Genomic DNA, 23,745 nt, shown 5'->3' on the forward strand with positions numbered 1-23,745 from the left:
CCGTAACAGGCAAGGACAGAAAACTGAATATCTGATGACAGAGAAAAAAAATACAGGAACAAATCCCATTCTTATTTACGCCCTGACCAACTCCACTGAAACTGACGTGCCTAGACTGCATCAACCCGATGCGCCTGTCGCTCAGGGGAACTTTGACTTTGAACTCCACTGGGGTAGAGGAAGAGCCGTCTTCATGGGAGCGATGCAGGTCACCTGGGTTCGAATCCTGGCTCTGCCACAGACTTTGGGTAGGTCACAACCTCTCTGCATCTCAATTCCCACATCTGTTAAGTCAGGAATATAAGCCACTCCCGCCCTTCATCTATGTCGACTGGAAGCTCTTTGGGCACAAGCGACTGTAACCACGTCTATACCGTGCCCAGCACAACAGGGTCCTGATCTCAATTGTATTATGGTAGTGCCTACAGGCTGCAAGTAATAAATGTTCCTTTACTACATGAAACGTCAAAGCTGTCTGAATCATCACAGTTCTTTTACAAAGAAGGGCATATCTTTAGTGGGGGAAATTAGCTAAAATACAGTTACATACAAAATCCTTATCTGGTGATGTTCCCAAGAGACAGGAAAAGCAGCTCACCATTAGAATTCATTAGGAAGGCAGAAGGACTTTCAAAGTTGCTCTAAGCGGCTCTATAGTAGTAATACAAACAGAAAGCTGGAGAAGAAATTGGGGGGGGGGGGGGGGTGTTTCCTGAGGTGCCTTCATTTACTACCCAGCAGGAAGGCCAGTGTGACAACTGATGAACGTTGATGAGGATGGAGAGATTTGAGAGGTTTATCACACTTCTACTTGATCAATGTGTGTTTGAACTAATCACTGTAACCGTTCTGTTTTCACGTTCTACAATTTGGTCCAATTTCTGGGTTGGTCAGGCTAGGTTTGAGGAGATGCAAACGAGTTCAGATATCACCACCTCTGAACCCTGGCTCATTGTAGAGCAGGGGAAGGCAAACTTTTTGGTCCGAGGGCCACATCTGGGTATGGAAATTGTATGGCAGGCTATGAATGCCCATGAAATTGGGGTTTGGGTACCGGAGAGGGTGAGAGCACTGGCTGGGGGTGCGGTCTCTGGGTGGGGCCAGAAATTAGGGGTTCAGGGTGCGGGAGGGGGCTCCAGGCTGGGGCACAGAAGGGGAGGGCTATGGCTGGTGTGCAGGCTCTGGGGTGGGGCTCAGGATGAGGGGTTTGGGGTGCAGGAGGGTGCTCCGGGCTGGGATCGAGGGGTTCGGAGGGCAGGAGGGGGATCAGGGCTGGAGCAGGGGGTTGGGGCATGGGAGGGGCTCAGCGGTGTAGGCTTACTTCAAGCAGCTCCCGGAAGTAGCAGCACGTCCGCCCTCCAGCTCCTAGGCGGAGGCGCAGCCAGGCAGCTCTGCACGCTGCCCTGTCCGCAGGCACCGCACCTGCAGCTCCCATTGGCCGCAGTTCTCGGCCAATGAGCCCCCTGGCTGCCCGTACGCGTAGGCGCTGGAGGACAGACATGCTGCTGCTTCCGCGAGCTGCACGTACACGCGGAGCGACCCCGATCCCACTTCCCAGCTGGAGCACGGGAGCGGGGCAAGCCCCAGACCCCGTTCTCCAGTGGGAGCTCAGGGGCCGGATTAACTTGGCTGGTGGGCTGGATGTGTCCCATGGGCCGTAGTTTGCCCACCCCTGCTGTAGAGGATACACAGGTTGTGAACCCAATAAATCAATGCATTTCGATTGTACAGTCTTTTGGGTGGCAGGGACAATCTTGCTGTTGTATCTGCACAGCGCCTGGCACAAGGCAGTCTTGCTCATTGCTGGGGGAGAGGGCGCCTCTAGACATTACTGCAATGCAAAGAATGATAATAATGCACTTGGATGAATAAGAGGTGCTTGGTATTATAAGAAAAGGGCAGTTGCTACCCAGGTTCTTGTCTGGAGACGATCCCTAGATAAAGTTCCAAGGACCCTAGGCCCGTCTTTAACTGTCTGTTTCCCACTGAGGCTAATGTGACATCCATCAGGCTAGTTGCTTATGCCTGCATTGAGCAACTGGACCCCCGCCCCCCACCATAGGTAAGTTTGCCCCCACCGGGCAGTAGTTCTTGTACCTTCCGGGAGTTGGAGGTGAAATATCCCCTCTGCATATTAGACTGCATGGCCCTGTAGTTGTGTTTACAGGATGCAATCAGGCGAGGATTTGCTGGCCAAATGACCCAGCCAGTGTCCAGGGTCCAATTACCTAAGTTGTGTGCTAGGGTCCAGACCAAGAAGGGGAAGAGGCGTGCAAGTGCCTCCAAAGCTGCTCCAGCCTTAAGGTTGAAGGGAATCACCCCTTCACACTTCCTCTGTTCCCCGAATCGGATTATGAGCTCTCGGCTGTCGGGACTGTCACGTTCTGTGTTTTGTAGAACGCGGAGTATATTTTACAGAGCTCGGCACTTGAGAAAATCACAAGACACTCTCATCATTCTCTCAAGCTGTTTCCTTGCTGCCTGCTGTGGGCCAGAAGCTCGCCTGTTCCGCTTCTAACCCTAGTCACATCACACCGATGGGTTTCTTTTGTAGCTGACAGTATATTTACTCTTCTGGGCAGCAGCAAGAAGTCACTGGCCAGTCAGTCACCAGAACCGAACCCAGCCGGCCTAGACAGACTTTGTTGGCAGAAGGAAGCTGTGGTACACTCTCCCCCGCAACAGCACACACACAGAGGCAGTTTTCCAAAAGGAGCTGCTGCTGCTACTACTCAAAAATAAAGTCTGCTATCTCCTGTTCCGCGGCTGGGCTCTGTGTTTTCAGGTGGCTCTCTCACCATAATCTCCCAGAGCGTCACACACTAATGAATGGAAGGTCCGTTCCCTTTCACGCCCTTACTCCTGAGAGAGTAAGTAGGCACCTACATGTCTACCCGGTGCTCTTTCTGAATGAGCGCCATCTCTCCAAACTGCACACACCTATCCAGCCAACCATTGCTAGGACCAGTTTCAGGGGTTGCAGGTCACCCGGCTGCCAGGATGAAAGGGATGGTGGCTACCGGGTTGTGAATTCCATCTCCCCACCCGCACTGTCCTCTGGTCCAGCTACAAGGATATGGTGTCAAGCTGTCTCCTGCTGGCGCCCTGGCCCAGATATGCCCGTAACAGGGAGAGGTGGGAAACCTGTACAGCAAGCAAAGGGTACAATTCCCCACTGGGCAGGTAATCCTGTGGCAGGATGTTAAATGCGGGACAGTGAGAGATTTCTTCTTCTTCACACTACTCCTGCTGAGTCCTACTAATGCATCTCTAGGCTAGTCAGCAGGGTGGTCCTCCCTAAGCATTTCTGCTTCTAAATGGCATCTCAGTCTAGGATAAGAGCAACCCCAGGCCATGCGGCACCGTAAACCCCCCAAATAACTGCACCGCTCTTTAATCATAGAGCATGTGTGCGCGTGAAGGGAGTGTGCTGCTGAAAGAGGAGGTGGCTGAGGTCCAGTGGCCAGGCTTTTTGGAGGAGGCGGTGTGACCGTATCTCACTTCAGAAAACATACCTCAGTCACGAGTAGCTGGAAAACCAGTTCAAGATATGGATAGCATACGCAAAGGCCTATCTGAGCCTGTTTAATCCCCATTTGAAACTGTCCAAGACGGCAAGAGAATGGAAAGGGTACCTCCGACCTCCGCCTCAACTGCTAGCAGAGTTCATTCCCACAGAAAGCTCGGCAAGGGCCGACCGGCTGGTGTTAACTCCACAGTGCCACCTAACGAGGAAAGGAGCCTGAGAAAGCAGCTAGTTCAGAAAGTAACCCAACAAGTGAGAACTGGGTGGCAGAAGAAAGCAAGTCTGACACGCTTCTTTAACTGGGAGCTCTTCCTTCCAGACTGCACGTCCATCAGCAGCGCTGGGAGCCCCGTTACAGATCCCTAGAACTTGCTAACCAACCCGCTCCATGTCACAGAGGATATCGATCACGTGCTCTCTCTGTACACGATGACGCGATCATTTTATAAACACGTGGCTCACAAAACAACCATTCCTGAGGTCTCTTGCTGCGGACTGTGCAGAGCTGACAACACTGAATGAAAGAGGTCAGGGGAAAGAAGCAGGAACAAAACAAAAACAGGTTATTGCTCGACTCTGCGTCAGGAAGCCAAATGCTCAGTTACGTCGGGGGTCAGCCTGAATTTTTTAAAACCGGCTCTATTTTAAAGGGCGGGAGAGCAAGTTAGCAAAGCCAACATGATGCCCATGAGTCAGACCCCCTAAGGGACGAGGACGAATGTTTGTGGGGGGCATCCCCTGGATTTCCAACATCCCACTGCTGGGAGAACCAGGGAGATCAGATAATTTTGACCGGCTGCCTTTGGCTGGCCTCCCACCAGTCAGGAAAGAGGAGATCCAATCAAACGTATTTATTTACACTCACATCGAAGAGGTCAAATAGTAACAGGATTTATACAACTGCTTAAGTGAAGACAACATCCCCTCAGGATGCAGTTCCCCTGGTGTGAATGCGAGCACTACATCGGCCATTCCACTGAAAAGAAACCAAGTCCCTCTCATCCTAATCCCTCTCCCCTGTTTAATGCACGTCCAGATCAGGAGGATGAAAAGAACGGACAGCTGACCCTCTCAAGGGCCATGGAAGGAAGTGGCCCCCACAGCAGCTGTCAGGAGAAAAAAAACGATGTTCATTTCCCAGAGAGCTTTGCAGCACCGTCACCTGAGCCATGAACATAAGGAGGTTTAAATTACTGTACCAAGTACTAAAGTGAGGTGGCAGCAACAGGAAGTCACCTGGAATCACAAAACACTCTTGAGTATTAATAGATAAAGCCCAAGCTTGGCTGGATAATGGTCTACTGAGGCAAGGAGATGGTTTAAACCTGAATAAAAGGAAAATCTAACAGATTACAGCTCAAACTGCGTGCTGCCAGCATGTATCTGAGGTCAGAAACACCCCCCCAGTTCCCCCACACACCCACCAAGGAAATTCCACCCAAGTTAATACACGCCCACAGGGCCCCCAAGGGATGAGTGAAGCAGGCAGCCAGGTGAGCTCTCTACTAGCGGTCAAACACAAAAGTCTCCTGCTTTGTAGCACTGAAATTCTGGCTTTCCACCTCTCGGTGCCACTCTGCCAAAATGAAGATTTGCCAGAATCACCCTCATCCATTGACCAGCTGTTGCAGATACAGAATTCAGAAACCTAGGGAATATGCCAGGGTGGGGGGAGGCCTGGAAACCTGGAGTTACAATGAGGCAGGTGCTTCCCTCCAGCACATTCGCTGCTGTGACTTCATTTGCAAGGTGGAAACCCGTTCACGAGAAACACGACTAGGATCCACCAACTCATTTCACAAGAGGAGGACCAACGAAAGGTCAAATGGAGCGGGCAGGACGTGAGCCAACAACCCCTAAGTGAAAGGCACGGCATCCAGCCATTACCGCTACCGAAGGCCTCCTTCTATCAGATCCTTGATAAGTTTACAGGTGTATCCGGCCAAGATTTCAATAACGAACAGGCTGCCCATTCAAACCACATAAAGTGTCCCCAGCCTTATATAAAATAAGGGTCTGAATTTGTTGTGCTGTGAGCTCATGCTATTCCTTCTCACCTATTGTCCGGAGGACAGCTTTATGCCTTCGCTGCAGCAGAACTATATGTAGCGATGACATAAGGCTGTAGTGTAAGTTCAATAAAAGGAAAAGAAACTGGAAACACATGGTGGTAGGAAAAGTGCTAAGGAATTTATTCTGCACTATCCGGAAATACTTTTAGAATGCATCAGTCAACCAGGAATCCTGCAGATCCCTTATTTAGCAAATCGATGGGACTCCCTTCAGGCATACATAGATTATCTTCTTTTTAAATTATTATTTTTACTATTACATTTTTCAAAATATTAACTCCGAAACTTAAGTCTGGAACTGCATTTGCTTCAAGATCTATTTTTATCCCACATTCATCACTGTAGCATCAGAGCACTTTCCAGTCGCACATTAACCAACTTGACTAGAGCTGGGTAGATGATGGATTTTTTGGTTTGCTGGCAATCCAAAAAAATCATTTCACATCGAACTGAAAGACAACATTTTTGGTGACTCAAAAAGTAAAAAAAAAAAAAAAAAAAAAAAGTAAGTTTTGGGTTGAATGAAATTTTAGTTGTTTTGATTAAATGATAAAAGTTGCTCAATTAACAAAATAATATTAAAGTCAGTTTCCAAACAAAAAGTTGTTTTGAACTGGGGAAAAACAACATTTTGCTTTGAAATTTTCAAAATTAAATGCTTTTTTCTTGGAATTTTTTTTTTTTAAAACAAACAATTTGGCAAAATCGCCACAAATTCACAGTGTTCTGTAGTCACCGTGTCTGCATTTTTTTGCTGAGAAAAGATTCAGTCCAACAAATGCACCCAGTTTTAGATGACTCACATCCATACAAGCTTACAGATGGGAGGGATAGCTCAGTGGTTTGAGCACTGGCCTGCTAAACCCAGGGTTGAGAGTTCAATCCTTGAGGGGGCCACTTAGGGATCAGGGGCAGCAAAATCAGTACTTGGTCCTGCTAGTGAAGAGAGGGGGCTGGACTCAATGACCTTTCAGTTCTATGAGATAGGATATCTCCATTAATTTAATTTAAATTTAACACAACGTATGGCCCAGCTGCACTACCTCCCCCCCCCCCAAAATTTAACAGTTAGAACCATGTAGCTACCACCTAGACTAACACCTTTAGATTCGTGGAGGATGACATATTGGGGTCAAGGCAATATAGTTTATATAGCTAAGATACCCTTACCTCCCTCAGAAGAGAGAGAGAGAGAGTGTGTGTGTACACAAGCTAAACACACTGCTCTTCTAAGAGCATTTCACCCTACCTACACAACACTGTAACCCTACTGGACTACAATTAGATTTCAATGTGGTTCAGATCTGGTTTAAAGTCAGCATGGAAAAGGTTTTTCATAGGTGAGGGCAGTGGAGGGCTTGGACAGTGGAAATATCATTCTGAGGGTCTGATCCCAAATTAAAATACATCTAAAGCATGTACGTGTTTTTGGGGCTTAAGGAGCGAGGAGGAAAAGCATAGCAATGGGGTTTAATGTCCAGAAGTCCCTTTTGCTATCACCTATCTAAGCACCTCATCTCTGTAGTAGTTAAGCACCTCACCACATTGACTGTATTTATCCTCACAACCCCCGTGGGTAGGTCAGGGCTGTTATCCACATTTTGCAGACGGGGAACCAAGCGACTAAGAGGCTAAGTGACTTGCCCGGAGTCACGCAGGAAATCTGTGGAAGAACGGGGACCTGAAACCAGGTACCTCAGTCCCAGGCTAGCACCCTAACACTGGGCCATCCTTTCTCTCATTCAGCTCTGCTGCTTGTCCACTTGCAATACCCCAATGAGGAACTAACAGGCTCTTGGGAAGGTGGACTCCCTTATAGATTTCTCTTAAGTTCACTCTAATTATAATTACAATACAGCTCACCATTGACCCCCCTCCACGATACACAAGTCTTCTTGTGGCCAACTTCACTGGCAAAGAAAATTGTACCAGTACTGATGGCTAGAACCCAAATCAAAGTCAGTTTCCAACCCAAGCTCCACTAACCACATGCAAGCAGAAAAAGGTGACTAGAGAAAGAAGGCCCTTTCAATGCCAAGAACAATTGCCTACTTAAAAAAAAAAGAAAAGACATCTATAATAATGGACCAGCTGTTTAAGCCCTATAGAATCCACAACACCAAACAAAAAGGAACTTAACTAGTCAAAGAACAAGCCCCAGCCACACACACACAAGGAGGCAATGGAGAAGGGCAAGTTTCATTGTGTCCTGACACAGGTGCAGGACCAGAATGGCTGTTCGGCAGAACAAGTGACATTCTTCGGTGAAAAGTTCACTTTAATTCAAAGGCTGCTGGATCAGCTTGCCGCAAAAAGAAATCTCGCACACACTCCCAGCATATGAAAATCTTCCTACGGATCTAGGCTTCGGTATCGAGGAGGGAGTCCCAAATCTGTGGCGGCTTTGCGGAAACTGCTCCTGAACTCGTGTCTGCAGAGAGCGGATGCAGGATTGAGGGCGAGATGCTTGTTGATCAAGAGTTTATTTTTAACAGCCCATGGGAGGAACGAGCAGCGTATCGTAACTGACTGATCATTTAAAAGCAAGGAAGTTTATGAATCCCGGCTCTGTTTTGCAGAGTTTGGGACTATGTTCAAAAAAAAGACTGGAGTGAAACAAGGATGAGGGACCCTGGACAGAGAATTAATCCCCAACACCCTGCGTTTCAGAGCCCAAGACATCAATTTAGCATAGTTTGAATTTCTTTTAATTAAAGACACGAGAAACCATTGTACACTGGCAGCCTTCATTTTAACTGCAATGTCATACAATTTTAACTTCAATTAAAAACAAAAATTATCAAATTAGACCAACAAACCAAAACCATGCAACTACTCAAGAACCTCCAGGTGGTTCCATTACTGATTAATTAAATAAAAAAACCTGTTTGGATTTGCATCTCCCCAGGAAGCAATATTATGTCACTGGCCGAGTTTCATATTAATACACCTCTACTCCGATATAACGCGACCTGATACAACACGAATTCGGATAGAACACAGTAAAGCAGCGCTCCAGGGGGGCGGGGCTGCGCACTCCAGCGGATCAAAGCAAGTTCGATATAACGCGTTATAGGTGAAACTGGGTTAAGATTTCTTGGCTCCCAAGGACAGCGTTATATAGGGGTAGAGGTGTATATGTAATAAATCAGCAACAGTGCCCAGGTTTGGAATAAAAGGACATACACCGAGGACCCGAATGCCATATAATCCTGGCACTTTGTGAGCTTTCATGCAGTTTTTCCAGCACTAACCATTCCTAAATGCATTGTTTTTAGTCAGCCAGCAGACAGGAAGACTACTGTTTTTTGCAGTGAGATCTCTCCTGGTTGTCAGTCAACATGAGCAGAGTTCGCTATACCACTTCCCCACTCGGATAAATCCACAAAGGAGAAGGGAGCAAAAGCAGGGACAGTCTAATCACTTGCCCACTCCAACGCCAAACCCATCAGACGTGCCTGCAGCATGGTACTTCCAGCACTGGCATCCTCCTTGACACCATCCACTCGGCAGCGGGGGCCACAGGGGGACTGAATGAAGTCAGTCTCTTACCAAGTTGGGTGCGTATCTGACACGCAACTGTTCAGCAATTTCAGCCTCTGCACGCACTCACTTCTCCAGACTGCCTTCATTCGAAAATCTGGCATATTTAGCATCGCCCGATGTATCAGGTCGCGAAAATCTGGCATATTTAGCATTGCCCGATGGCCACAGACTCAGGGTAGGAATCCAGCATTGCGGCTTCTTTTATGGGTAACACGCACAGGAGGGGTAGGAATCAACAGCCTGACCCGCCCATTAGCGGGGAGACGGGGACGGTCACTCATTCATTCCAAATTCATTTCACCTTCTAAGTCCAGAGTTGTATGGCGAGCAGGCCAACATTTACTCTGAACACGTTAGGGTCCTACCATGTGTCACACGGCTTTGCACCAGCAGCTGCAACTGACAGGACAGCCTGGCCCCACACTCAACCAGTTCACATTGGCTCAATGAGGTTTGAAAACTCAACAGTGCTATCTAGACAGGGAAGCTGGCAAGACAACTGAAAATCCATGCTCCCGACCTTAGCTTGGGGAGACTGAGCGTACAAAGCCCATTCAGAGGCTGTCAGGAAAGGGGGTTAAACCCTCTCCCTGAGCTACAGGGGGGACCCCAGATACCACCCCTGAATGCACGGTGCGGTCCTGGTTAGCCGGGTTGGGCCAGTTGCAGGGAATTAATTCTCCTCTCCCTAGGAGCCCTAGTTATGGAGCAGGACCCCACGGTTCTAGCCGTGTACAAACTCAGAACAAAAAGATTGTCCCTGTTCCAATCTAAGTAACCACTTTCCACAATCAAGGACCATTCCTTAGCCACAGTGACAGTGTGTAAGATTTTCAGGGGGAGTAGGTGGTTTAAGAGCCTCAAGGAGAAAACCTTTTTGTAACGATCTCCAACAGCAGCTTCAGGACAGTCCTGTGCTTGTATAATGCCTAGCAAAACGGCGCCTGATCTTGACTGGCCCGTAGGCATTACGGTAACAAACAGGGTTAATAATACTACTTAGCATGCAATAGCCGCCTGCATATTTATGCTCATGCAAGAGTCAGAACATCCTGGGAACGGGAGCAGGCTGTTGAATTCTTTGGATGCCTTTCCCTGTTTTCCTCATTTGCACCTTCGAGTCATATCTCATCTACCCCACACGTCACATCCCTTTATTCCACAAGCACATCTCATGACATCTGCTGGAAAGATCTGGTCCCAATTCCCTTCCTTTGCTCCAGACTAACATCCCATCTGCAGTTTTGTTCTTTGCTGGTGTGATCCAGATTTTTAAGGAAGCCACCAGCGACTGGGGTGTTTTCAACCCCCATAGATTACGTTTTAAAGTTCCCGGGAAAGAGGAAGCTTTTCTCTGGACTGTAACAAACAGATCGAGTCCCAGTCTAGAAGCCAAAAAAAGGGACCGTGAGCAGAGCTGTGTGGGAAAAGAGACAGATCAAAAGCTCCCCCGTTTTACAGCCAGTCAACGGAGAGGTGACCAGACAAGTCCCATACAATTACGTGATGCCATGGGACTCTCAAGGAGATGGGAAGTGTGCCAAGCCCTCCCAACCAGGCACATTTGCTCTGCTGCTACCAGCCAGACACCTCATTATGGCAAGTCACATGAATATGACATTTAAGCAGACAGGATCATTAAGAAAGCCAAAGGGGTTTTTACTGCCACAGAGGAAAGCAACGAGATAACTACATCGCGAAGCGCTTATGAGAACCACGGGTCTGCAGTTACATCAAAGATCAGCTAGCTAGATGAAGGCCTCCGTAGCCTCTCTGCTACATAACAATCTAGACAGAGCTAGCACCTGTGGGCAGAGGGAGAACACAGATTCTCTCTTCCCTCCCAAGAGCAAGTGTCTACTGGACACGCACAGATTCCTGAGCTAACAAGCAGATCAGTACAGAAATAATCCCAGCAGTATCGCTCACCTACTGCACAGCTGAAATTTTCTGGGAACAGGAGGACAGCCCAGTGCAGCCCCTCCCATAGCCTGAGAGGTATCCAGCATCAGTCTCACCTGGGACCAGCAGAGCACTTACTGAGATGCACAGGCACCTGTGCCCCGTACCGTGTAAACGCAGGAGCCGGTCCCCCCCGCAGTTGAAGGAGGGGGTATGAATGGAACAATCTTGTCACAATTACCCTCAGATCACTGACTCCTTGTATTTCAGGGATGATTTTCAACAGCCTGTGGGCTCTACAAAGAGTCCAGTTATACCGGAAAAGGCTTGTTAGCATGGCTGGTTCTCACACGGGCAGATGGCATGTGCCGACAACAACGAGACCTGCTGCCTACCCAAGGTGAGAAGGGATATTTGCGGGGACATGAGAGAAGTGTGTTGTCAGCACAGAGGCTCCAACTTCCCATCCAGGGTGGTGAAGTCGTTCACCTGAGGATACCAGGGAAGTGTGCCGCCCTCAGCTGCACCAGAGGGGGATATTATGGGTGCTTCCCCCCATGACAATTAGCCACTCTTCACAACAAGGTGAGGAATCGGAGCTTTGGCTGAACATCAAACAAGCCTTGCATTTAAAGGGCAGCCAGGAAGCCAAGAGGCACTTCAAAAAAGAAAGCCACTCTCCCCCATACAGAACGCCATGAGGATATGCAATGCAAAATCACCGCAGCAATTCACACCTTAATGCCCCAACTGGGCTCAGGGCTCGTGCTGCATATCAAAAAACAACCTGAATAACAGAGGAGAGATCTAAAAGAGGAGAGATTTTTACATAGGCAACGGGCAAAGTGCCCTCCAGGAGACAGAGACACGAGAGCCCAGCAATCTACTCCCCTCTGCAAGGTGAGCTTCAAGAGGATCAGTGGCACGTGCATCAATTCCCAAAGGGGACAGTAAAGGAGAAACAAATTCCTAAGAGCAGGGACCCAGTTTCCACAGAAAAGGCCAGCCGAGGGCCCTCATCTTCCTACAAATGCTGATGGATTTGAACAAAGATACACTAAACGGGATGCCAGAGTGAGCAGCAAGGGCTAGAGCGAATTGCAGCCTCGTTAACCGGCTGCTCTGAGACACCGTTTCCAGTCACTTCACGATGGAAGGCAGGACAAGGGTAAAACAGTAGACTGGGCACACCAGGGAAAGCACACAGAGAACCAGTTTAAAGAAAGCTTGGTCTGGACACCCGGTCCAGGAAACATGGCTGCAAGCAGAGCTAATACATAGGAAGATGTGAAAACAACATTTCCCTTCAATGGTTAAAAACACCAGGGGCAGGGGAGAAGCCCTGAGAGGCACCAGTTCACCCAGTGCTCCCCTCTTACAGCTGTCCCCAACAGCATCAAAGGGAGGATATGAGAGGTGCAGATAGATACACGTTACAAGAACTGCTCACTCGAAGACTTGGCCATTCCCAGCCCTTCAAAGAACAATGGGGTGTTGAAGGTAACAGGTAGGCTGTGGAAGAGGCCCCACAACTCCATCAGCAAGGCCCATTCACATGTCCATGGCAGCATGTGCGGGTTGTAATACAGATCGTAATGCAGCTGTGGGAACTTTTGCTCAGACGTTCTCCCAGCTTCTGTCTACAGTCTCAGGACACGGGAAAACACGGGCATCAAACAGGAACATGTTCAAGCCGACGAGGTGGCAAGCACTGGCCAGAGAGACGAAAGAAGGGGTTTCAAGGTAGCAACAGTTCTAACCACACGCGTTATCCTTGCCTAGCCAGGAAGTCCCTTAGCTTCCTCCCCACATAAAACAGAAAATGCAGCACTCTTTCCTCAGAAAGGGCAGGACACTCCTGCCGATTTGGTCCAGCTGCTCCCATTTTCAGAGAGGAATGGAGCAGTCATTCCACCCACTGGACCCTTTGAAGTAAGGGCCACTTAGCCATACTCCCTTGGAAAGACCACCCTCTGACAGACAGCAACGTAAGCCAGTCAACATTCGCGCCTGCCTTTTCCAAGCCCTCTGCTCAAGGTCAGGTTTTCCCTGTTGCACTGGAAGAGAAGAGTCCATTGTAAGTTCCCACAGAGCATGAGAGAGGTGGGGAAGTGCCATCTCTGGAGGAAATTTCATCTGTCTCAGAATGCAGCCCCCCTTTTCCAGAACACCTCAAGACCCATTTGCTCCTATGACATGAGTTTCAGCCCCACAGGAAGAGAGGCAGCAAGGTGGGGAGGCAGGGACTGGACGCGCTCTAACAGGTCTTTCCCCCTGTTAATTACTGGACCATTGGCCTGGTTTTCAGAGGGCTGAGCACCCAGGCTCCCAGTTAAATCAGCGGGAGCTGAATGTGATAAGCAGCCTAAGAAAAAAAAGGAGTCCAAAAGCCTATGATGCTAATATGCTGTTACCCCAGACACAACACACTCAATGGCAGTGTTCTACAGAAAAAACGAATGACCTCCGAACAGAACCATGTTAACCCTTCCACAGCTTTCCCTGGAACATAACGTAAGAATGGCCTTACTGGGTCAGACCAAGGGTCCATCTAGCCTTGAATCCTGTCTTATAACAGTGGCCAGTGCCAGGTGCCCCAGAGGGAATGAACAGAACAGGTGATCAAGTGATCCGTCCCCTGTCGCTCATTCCCAGCTTCTGGCAAACAGAGGCTATGGACACCATCCCTGCCCATCCTGGCTAATAGCCATTGATGGACCTATCCTCCATGAACTTATCTAGTTCTTTTTTGAACCCTGTTATGCTCTTGGCCTTCACAACATCCTCTGGCAAGGAGTTCCACAGGTTGACTGTGCGTCGTGTGAAGAAATACTTTTTTGTTTGTTTTAAACCTGTCTAATTTCATTTGGTGACCCCTAGTTCTTGTGTTATGAGAAGTAGTAAACAACACTTCCTTATCTACTTTCTCGATACCACTCATGATTTTACAGACCTCAATGACATCTCCCCTTAGCCGTCTCTTTTCCAAGCTGAAAAGTCCCAGTCTTATCAATCTCTCCTCATACGGAAGCTGTTCCCTACCCCTAATCATTTACCTTTTCTGAACCTTTTCCAATTCCAATAGCTGCTGTCTGTGTTCCTAAACCTATATGGCTCATCTGGTTAGTTAATGGGTGTCCAGAGAAGCCAACGTGACTTGAGCAGATCTGCTAAGGCCCAATGGATTGATTCCAATGGAAGATAATGGACAACCTTTTCAGCCTCCCAACTCAATCCACTGGGCCCCTAGCAGATCGGCTCGTCACTTTGGCTTCTCTGGAGTGGGAGTGGGATGAGAACTGTAACAGGCTGTCCAATCGAAGACTCCTGCACCCTGAGGCAACGACAGAGTCCCAGGAACTCCATTTGTACCGAGGAGATGGACTGTTTGGCAGAAGAGTTCGACTGACAGAGCTGCAAAAGAGATGGGGCAAGGTCCTATGAAAAACTGAGCAAGACCTCTCGAAGCTGGGGAGCTCTGTCCCTTCTCGCGTTCCACAACTGAGCAGAATTAGCGCTAATGAGAGAATCTAGAATGCAGCGCGGGGAAGTCTGCTGGGCTATTTGATCCATGACCACCGTCCCCGTTGGGACAGTGCACGTCGAGCAAAAACGTAGATCCCTGAATTAGCCCAGTACCCCCAAATCAACATCATGGAGTGTCACGGTCAAACCCAATACCCAGGATATTTCAAAGCGTCTGTCCCCAACACTAAGAAACCCTGCCTTTACCTAGCACATAATCCCTTCCCGTAGCGCACATCCCCAGGGATCCACACACCAATTTTTTTTCTGATTCTGAAATTGAAGCCAATGTCACTGACGGAGACCTCAAAGCTCCTTCAATACCATCACGCCCCCTGCTGGGAACACGACGCCTGTCAGGACTCGGCCCTGAAAGAATGGGATTTAAAGGGTGTACCGGGAGCTACTCCAGAATGCTCTTTACAGAACCCCAGAAGACAACACGGGGCCTGTCTATCTTAAAACTGGACTCTCTGGCTTAGGCCGAGAACCGTTCCTGTCTCCTCCTCACATGGTAACGAGGAAGTAATCCAAACCACAGCCAGTGAGCAAAGTTCCGCTGGCCAGTTACTAAGAGAACAGTGATAACTGTCTGAGTAACTGGCTGACTTCACTGACACTCCCCTACCCCCAACCATACACCTAACCTTGTACCATTCGTTCATGCAAGCAAGATCATTATTGAGTCCTGGTGCAGACATAACCAGCCTTGCAGAACATGTTCAAATAGGAACACCGCCCTCTTGTGGCATTCACCAAGCAAACAGCACTGTTGTTCACTGCAGTTCTACGGACAATTCCCTTGTCTCACAAGGAGCGAAATCCAAAGAACACAGAAAGCACCTTACCTTAGCCCCTTGCTCGTCCACTGAATTACTACCTGCCAGCAAAACAGAAGAGGAAGAAGACATCAGTCGCTTTATCGGCCAACACTGTGCAACATGAACAGTTACAAACAGGTCCCAGAACCCACGTGTACACCCGGGCACATTAAAAATTTGAAGTCCTCAAGCCAACAAACAGATCTCTGCAGAGAAACTTCCCCAGCCCGAGAAGTTGTGGCACAAGATGTCCCCGCCTCCCCACTTTGTTCAGATCAAAAAGCACCCAATGCAAATCAACGATGCAGTTATTCCATCTATTTGTGTGAGACTCTGTGCAATAAGTAGAGTATTACGTGAAGGTAGTGATCACGAAGGATTCCACGTTGACAGCTCTGGAAACAGAAGACTACATTATAAACAGACTGCAATAGTTTAGACTGTCTCACTAACGGGTCTCAGTTCTGTGCCAGAGATATCAATGCTAAGTTTCCAGAAAAACGTTTTTAAAATTGCCATTAAAATACAAGCATCCCTTTAAAAAAAAACAAAACAGCAGTCTTGGTACTATGTTGGGATATCAACAAACCTCCTTCCCGGCTAAACTGACTGGCCAGACACCTTTTGCATGAAGGTCGGATACTACAGTGATGGGTGTCATGTAAGTATCTAGGCAGACCAAGGAAGGGAGGTCTAGTGGATTAAATTGCAGGCTCTTTGGGCTAAGGACCATACCTGTGTGTGTTTGTACAGCACCTGGCACAATAATGCCTAGCTTTATTTAGTGCTTTTAGATCTCAAAGTAATTTATGTAGCACTCATAAAAAGAATGTCAGGGTTAGATTTCCCATGCTGGGTTCCTTTAAGAACATCTGAAGAAGGGAGGTTTTTTCCCCACGAAAGCTTATGCCCAAATAAATCTGTTAGTCTTTAAGGTGCCACCGGACTCCTTGTTGTCCTTTAAGAACTGACTATCTGATGAGTCTGGGGGTGTACCATTTACAAAGGAGGTCATTAGCTCCCCTTCTATAGACGGGGCCCTGATCCTGACTGGGATCTCTGAACACCACGATAATATAAATATTAAATAAAAATGGAGAGAACAGAACTCCTGGGTTCTGTTCGTGACCCTGCTACCGACTTGTGTAGCAAGTCACTGGCATGCACCGTAAGCATCTATACAATAGGAATAATGATCCTTCACAGCCTTGCAACGGGGTTGTGAGCTTAGTTTTTGTAAAAGACTTGAAATCCTTGGAAGAAAGGTAATAAAATACAGCCAGTTATTGGGCAGGGGGAAATTAGCTGCTAGAGAATAATCAGAAGAGCACTGAGAATAAACACATTTGCTGGCATTTTTATATAATTGTTAATACAGTTATATCCCAAATGGATTGGAACAGCTTACCAAAAATATAGATAACTGCTATCCCACTACCAGCTCCCATTAGCCCTGCTATCCGGAGCACCATTTTCTTGGCATAGGCTGTATTTTCCTTCCGTTTCTTCTCCTGCTGCTCATCAGAACTGGAGCCTTTCCCATCTCCTCCCTCTGTTGACTACCCATGGAGGGTGGAAAAGAGAAAAGATTTAAGTTAGCAGGTGTGAAAGTGACAGAAGTCAAGGTTCATAGCTACAGAGAAGAGAGCCACACTCATGCAAATAACTGACTCACTGGTCTCAAAACCTCTAGGGAAAATTTCCACTGGCCTTTCTGTTTAGTACCAGAACGTGATTATAGAACCTTTCACAGAACTCCCCGTCAAAGGAATAAAGAAAGCAATTAACAATCAGAGAAACTAGAGATGGACAGGATCCATTATATCATCTAGATTATTTCATCAGATTAGCAAATTCTTCAGCCTTTACGGTAGAGACCAGTGGTCCCCAATGCGGTGCCCGGGGGCGGGCCCGCCGGGGCATCTATGTGCGCCCGCGTACTGGCCAGCGGACAAGCATCTGCCGAAATGCCGCCGAAAAGCGGCGTCATCAAGAGGCATCGCCACCGAAATGCCTCCGAAAAGCGGCGTCTCCCAGAGGTGTCGCTGCCGAAATGCCGCTGATTTTTGGTGGCAACGCCTCTTGACGTTGCCACTTCTCGGCAGATGCTTGTCCGCTGGCCACGGTCCTTGGTGGCTCGTCGTCCAGCGCCCGCCACCCGGAAAAGGTTGGGGACCACTGGTATAGACGGTCTCCTTCGAAATGTGAAATGACCGTAAGTCAATATAGTGGAGCCTGCCTGAATATGCAGACTGCCTGAAACAATATCTCTAAAAGGAGCATTAGCTTCATTCATTCAAAGGGAATTCTGAATCCCAATGAGGCAATTCAGTGTCTACAATATTACCTATTTTTATGCTGATCAAGCATACAAGAGGAAGATTTGTGCAATCCACTGAGCATGGCACCTCGTGATGGCGTTGTTAGCGTAAGTACCACCATTTCCCCCCCAATTCTGACCCCACGTCTAGTCCAGCCATCTCAGCCTGGGAAGACTGGTCTCTCCTAAGATTTCTCTGCATTATTAATGAGGCACAAACACACACTGTCAAATGTTGTGCCAACCGGAGAAAACCCCCGACCCCAAGAAAATAGCATCAGACTTGCAAAATTCTCCTCATCCACTTGCTTGGGGAGAGTAAAGTACAAGGCTTTTTCATTAGTGATCAGATGTCATGGCAAAGGGTAGGGCAGAGTGGGGTTTTGTTCTTAGCGTGGTAAGTTTTCATGACAATTTTACAAGACTGCTTTAAAGTTCTGCTACCAGGTACTTTCCCCTTCGTTTTGGAGGGTTAAATAAACCACTGGGGAAATGTTTGCACCCGAGCCTGAAATCCAAATGCCAAGTCTTAACCAGAATACAATTGTGTTTAGCAACCACTGGAGAGAGCCGAGATATTAAACCCGGAACAACTATAAAAACAGCAATACGTTTACTTTTTACACCCGTGGTTAAAAGCCTAATAGCACAGTAAAGACTCATACCCACTGAAAAGTAGGATGGACAAATAGGACTATCCAAGCAGAAATATGGTCACGAGACCAAGATTAAACACCCAGCTGCCTTTTTGAAAACTACCCCAGGAACTGTACAGCTTCCAAGTGGTCAGGACCTCTGGGCTAGATCGCAACTTCCCTGTACCACCCAGCACTCCCTAGTACCATGTCAGGGCATTGAGGCTGGCACAGGCAGATGAGCACATCCCCCATTGAGATACCCACACAGCTCCCTGCAGCCCCCTGGATTTTTCCTGGTTACGTCTCCTCCAAACACTGACCAGATCAAACCATGCGAGATGCGACAGGCACACAGTCTGGCACATAAAGCGTGGGTGAGTGAAGGACAGCAAGGGAAGTGCCAGGGCCAAGAGGGAAGATACAGCGACAGAGAGTAAGAATTCTCTCCCACCCCAGGTATACTGGGAATATCCTAATTTCCACAACCTGCTCGTGGGATGTTTTGGGTCTTGGCGTTAATTCTGGAGCCTAACACATTGGGTTGGGACAGGACAAACGTGACTCTGCAAGGCCTTTCAAGCGACATTTCAGCAGCGCCACCTTGTGACAGACAGGTAGAGGCCCTGATGACCTTTCTGCTGAGGTCATGCCTGCCTCTCAAGGCCAAGTGGTGGCCATTTCTGACAGTATGCCAGACAGGGTCTTGTCCCATCCAATGACAACTCCTCTTTTCCCTAATCCCTCCCCCTTGCCCCCACGCTTCCCAACTCCATCATACCCCATCAAACCCCTGTCTTTCAATTCCCCATAGACCATCCTCCCAACCATTTCAGAACCTCCCTCTCTGCTTTTCCTTCCCCACCTCTTCCCAGCCCCCCTTCCCTTTGGATGGCAACCCCAAGCCTTCCCCTCATACCTCCCACAACCATGCCCTTCCCAGTCCTCAACCTTCCCAAACACCATCCTTCCTGCCCCCACTGACAAGCCCCCCACCCTAATCCCCTCCCAGCCATTTCTGGTCCTGCCCATTAACAAGGCATAGGGATAGCTCAGTGGTTTGAGCATTGGCCTGCTAAACCCCGGGTTGTGAGTTCAATCCTTGAGGTGGCCATTTAGGGATCTGGGGCAAAAGTCTGTCAGGGATGGTACTTGGTCCTGCTGTGAAGGCAGGGGACTGGACTCGATCTTTCAAGGTCCCTTCCAGCTCTACGAGATAGGTAGATCTCCATATTTAAAAAAAATAAATAAAAAAAAACACCCCACCTCACCACCCTTCCCCCACTCACTGATAACCCCCCCCACTTCTCTCTCTCCCTCCACCCCATGGTCTCTTCCTTCCCACTGACAATGCCCTCAACCATTTTCTAATGTCCTTCCCCCCGCACATACACCCCACCCTTGGTTGTAATAACTCGGCCTACAGATTTACCCCAACACTGAGTTTATCTGTAAAAACTGAGGGTAAGCTCATAAGACATCACAATAACCTGTAACAACAAATGTTGAAAGGGGAAGGTATGAAAGGGAGACAAAGACTGAACTAGTCCAAACAAAAAGGCCAACTGATATTACTCAAGGCTTGTGTTAAGATAATGCCTGGTAAACAAGGCGAGCGCAGAACCAGAAATCAATGAACCAAAGCTGGTGTGTTGGAAACTAGACCTAACTGATGGACAAAATAATGAGGTGATGGGCTATTCCACCCATCGCTCTCTTTGTGGGTCCTTAAGGAAAGACTTTTGGGAGAAAAACTGGCTTCTGGAGTGAGCTTCACCATCATGGCTCCCAGCCCCCACGATCTCCTGGGATCCTGGGCCTTTGTCATCCTGAGCCTAAGAGATGCCCTGATCAGACAGGGCCAGAGAGAGGGACTCAGATGCCACTCCCACCGCTACAGGCTCCTGCTGAATCCCAAACACCATCTGGGACGGAACAGGATCGGACTTTTAACAGCAGCAGCTCCAGCCCATCTCAGCTAAACTTCTTCCAAAGGACAGTTATTACCATCTTTGATACCATCTAAGAAGCTGTCAAATAGCAAGGGGGATTCCTCCTAAAAACTCTCTCCAGCCAAAGGTACAGGGAACAAGGGACGCTTATTTCATATTTTATGTTTCAAATGCTTGAACTGATTTTTCTTCTTTTCTGTATCTTTCGTAAAAGGTTAGAAGGATTTTTAATGGTGTGTTAGCCATGGGACTACGTAGGCTGAGCTCTCTGCATACCAAACCCCAGATCTTGTTTAATGATACTTAATGACGAACAGTGACTGGGTTACGTTAACACCTTTGACCCCTGTACCCCATCTAAAGTAATACAACACCTCCCTCCCCCACTGACAACCACCAATTCTCCCTTCTTTGGTCCCCACCTTCTTACAATTCACACCCCATCCCTCCCCATCAATGACAAATCACCCCCTGGTCTCCCCCCAACTCCATCCATCCTCTCTCTCAGCCCACTTACAATCCACCCAACCCCTCCCTTGCTCCCCCCAAGCCCCATTCGTTCTCCAATTCCACCCCCCAACTGCTCACTGATATCTTCCTCACACCTCCTTTCTTCCCCCATTCACAGCCTCATTCCTCCTGTTCCCCTGCCCAGCATACCATCCTCCTCCCCACCCATCTCTAGTCCCCATCGATGGACAAACCCCCAGTGCTGGATCTGATCTGTCCCTCACCCTACCCTTCCCCTCCCTCCTGAGTGCTGCCCCACCACCAACACACACACACCCTACTTTTCTTATCACACCATCTCCCCCACGCAAACACCCCATCCTCCTCCCATCGACAACTGCACCTCTCCCACCAACAGCACTTAAACTCCCCCACAATCAACCACCCCTTCTCCTTTTTCCCCACCCACCATCCTCCCCTCATCAACAACCCTACTCCCCCTTCCATCCTCCCTCTTTCCCTGAAATGAAGACTACCCACCCCTCACTGCTCCTCCCTCTACCCTCCTTCTCCTTCCACAATAACAATTCCCACCCCCTCTCTAGTCTCTCCTCCCTCCTCTCAATCCCTCTCTGGTCCCTCCCCACACATACTCTTTTCCTCCCCCACTAATAGCCTCCCCCACCACGACTTCGTCTCCTCCTCCCCACACACCATCACCACTGATAACCTCCACACATACTCCCTCCCCCATGACAACCTCCCTCCCCACACACCATCCCCCAAACCCCCATGAGAACCCCCCAATCCCTCTCGGCCCCTGACTTCAACTCCATTCCTTCCTGTCCCCCCTCCCCACACATCATGCCCCACTCCATAACACCCCCACCCTCCCCCCTCCATCCCTCCCACACACACCGTCCCCCAACACCTCCATCCCCCAACCTTCCCCCATTCCATCTCTCCCCCCACACACCTCCACCCTTCCCCCCAGCCCTTCCCCACCCTTCCCCCTCCATCCCTCCCACACACACTCCCACCCTTCCCCCATCCGATCCCTCCCCCCACACATCTCCACCCTTCCCCCCAGCACTCCACATGTACTCCCTCCCCCATGACAACCTCCACATGTACTCCCTCCCCCATGACAACCTCCCTCCCCACACACCATCCCCCAAACCCCCATGAGAACCCCCCAATCCCTCTCTGCCCCGGACTTCAACTCCATTCCTTCCTGTCCCCCCTCCCCACACATCATGCCCCACTCCATGACACCCCCACCCTCCCCCCTCCATCCCTCACCCCACACCCCATCCCCCCCACACTTCCCCCATCCCATCCCTCCCCCACACACCATTCCCCAACACCTCCACCCTTCTCCCTCCATCCCTCCCCCTCACACCCCATCCCCCCACAACACCCCATCCCCCAACCTCCCCCCCACACATCTCCACCTTTCCCCCAGGCCCTTCCCCACCCCTCCACCCCACACATCTCCACCCTGCCCCCCAGCACTCCCCACATACTCCCTCCCCCATGACAACCTCCCTCCCCGCACACCATCCCCCAAACCCCCATAATAACCCTGCCAGCCCTTGCTCCCTCCTCCCCACACATCATCCCCCACTCCATGACAGCCCCACCCTTCCCCCTCCATCCCTCCCACACACACCGTCCCCCAACACCTCCATCCCCCAACCTTCCCCCATCCCATCCCTCCCCCCACACACCTCCACCCTTCCCCCCAGCCCTTCCCCACCCCTCCCGCAACACCCCCCTTCTCCCTCCATACCTTCCCCCAGCCCTTCCCCCACAACACCCACACCCTGCCCCCTTCCCATCCCTCCCCCACACACCTCCACCCTTCTCCCTCCATACCTTCCCCCACAACACCCCCACCCTTCCCCCATCCCATCCCTCCCCCCACACACCTCCACCCTTCTCCCCCATCCCTCCCACACACCCCATCCCCCAACCCCCACCCTTCCCCCATCCCATCCCTCCCCCCAAACACCTCCACCCTTCTCCCTCCATACCTTCCCCCAGCCCTTCCCCCACAACACCCCCACCCTTCCCCCATCCCATCCCTCCCCCCACACACCTCCACCCTTCTCCCCCATCCCTCCCACACACCCCATCCCCCAACCCCACCCTTCCCCCATCCCATCCCTCCCCCCACACACCACCACCCTTCTCCCCAGCCCTTCCCCACCCCTCCCGCAACACCCCCCTTCTCCCTCCATACCTTCCCCCAGCCTTCCCCCCACAACACCCCCACCCTGCCCCCTTCCCATCCCTCCCCCACACACCTCCACCTTTCTCCCCCATCCCTCCCACACACACCGTCCCCCAACACCTCCATCCCCCAACCTTCCCCCATTCCATCTCTCCCCCCACACACCTCCACCCTTCCCCCCAGCCCTTCCCCACCCTTCCCGCAACACCCCCCTTCTCCCTCCATACCTTCCCCCAGCCCTCCCCCCACAACACCCCCACCCTGCCCCCTTCCCATCCCTCCCCCACACACCTCCACCCTTCTCCCTCCATACCTTCCCCCAGCCCTTCCCCCACAACACCCCCACCCTTCCCCCATCCCATCCCTCCCCCCACACACCTCCACCCTTCCCCCCAGCCCTTCCCCACCCCTCCCACAACACCCTTCTCCCTCCATACCTTCCCCCAGCCTTCCCCCCACAACACCCCCACCCTGCCCCCTTCCCATCCCTCCCCCACACACCTCCACCCTTCTCCCTCCATACCTTCCCCCAGCCTTCCCCCCACAACACCCCCACCCTGCCCCCTTCCCATCCCTCCCCCACACACCTCCACCTTTCTCCCCCATCCCTCCCACACACCCCATCCCCCAACCCCCACCCTTCCCCCATCCCATCCCTCCCCCCAAACACCTCCACCCTTCTCCCCCATCCCTCCCACACACCCCATCCCCCAACCCCCACCCTTCCCCCATCCCATCCCTCCCCCCAAACACCTCCACC

The 23,745-nt window shown here is 50.2% G+C and overlaps 1 protein-coding gene across 1 annotated transcript in view; it reads right to left on the reverse strand.

Moving 5' to 3' along the window:
* TIMM50 (translocase of inner mitochondrial membrane 50) overlaps positions 1-23,745 on the reverse strand; it is a 49,259-nt gene that overhangs the window by 24,435 nt on the left and 1,079 nt on the right. Inside the window, exons 2-3 of the mRNA XM_054009624.1 lie at positions 16,801-16,951; positions 15,420-15,451 (exon numbers count right to left, since the gene is read on the reverse strand). Of these exons, the coding sequence (XP_053865599.1) occupies positions 15,420-15,451; positions 16,801-16,951 (183 nt within the window). The remainder of the gene's footprint in view (positions 1-15,419; positions 15,452-16,800; positions 16,952-23,745) is intronic.

This window comes from Malaclemys terrapin, chromosome 20, assembly GCF_027887155.1.
Source record: "Malaclemys terrapin pileata isolate rMalTer1 chromosome 20, rMalTer1.hap1, whole genome shotgun sequence".
In the NCBI taxonomy this organism is placed as follows: Eukaryota; Metazoa; Chordata; order Testudines; family Emydidae; genus Malaclemys; species Malaclemys terrapin.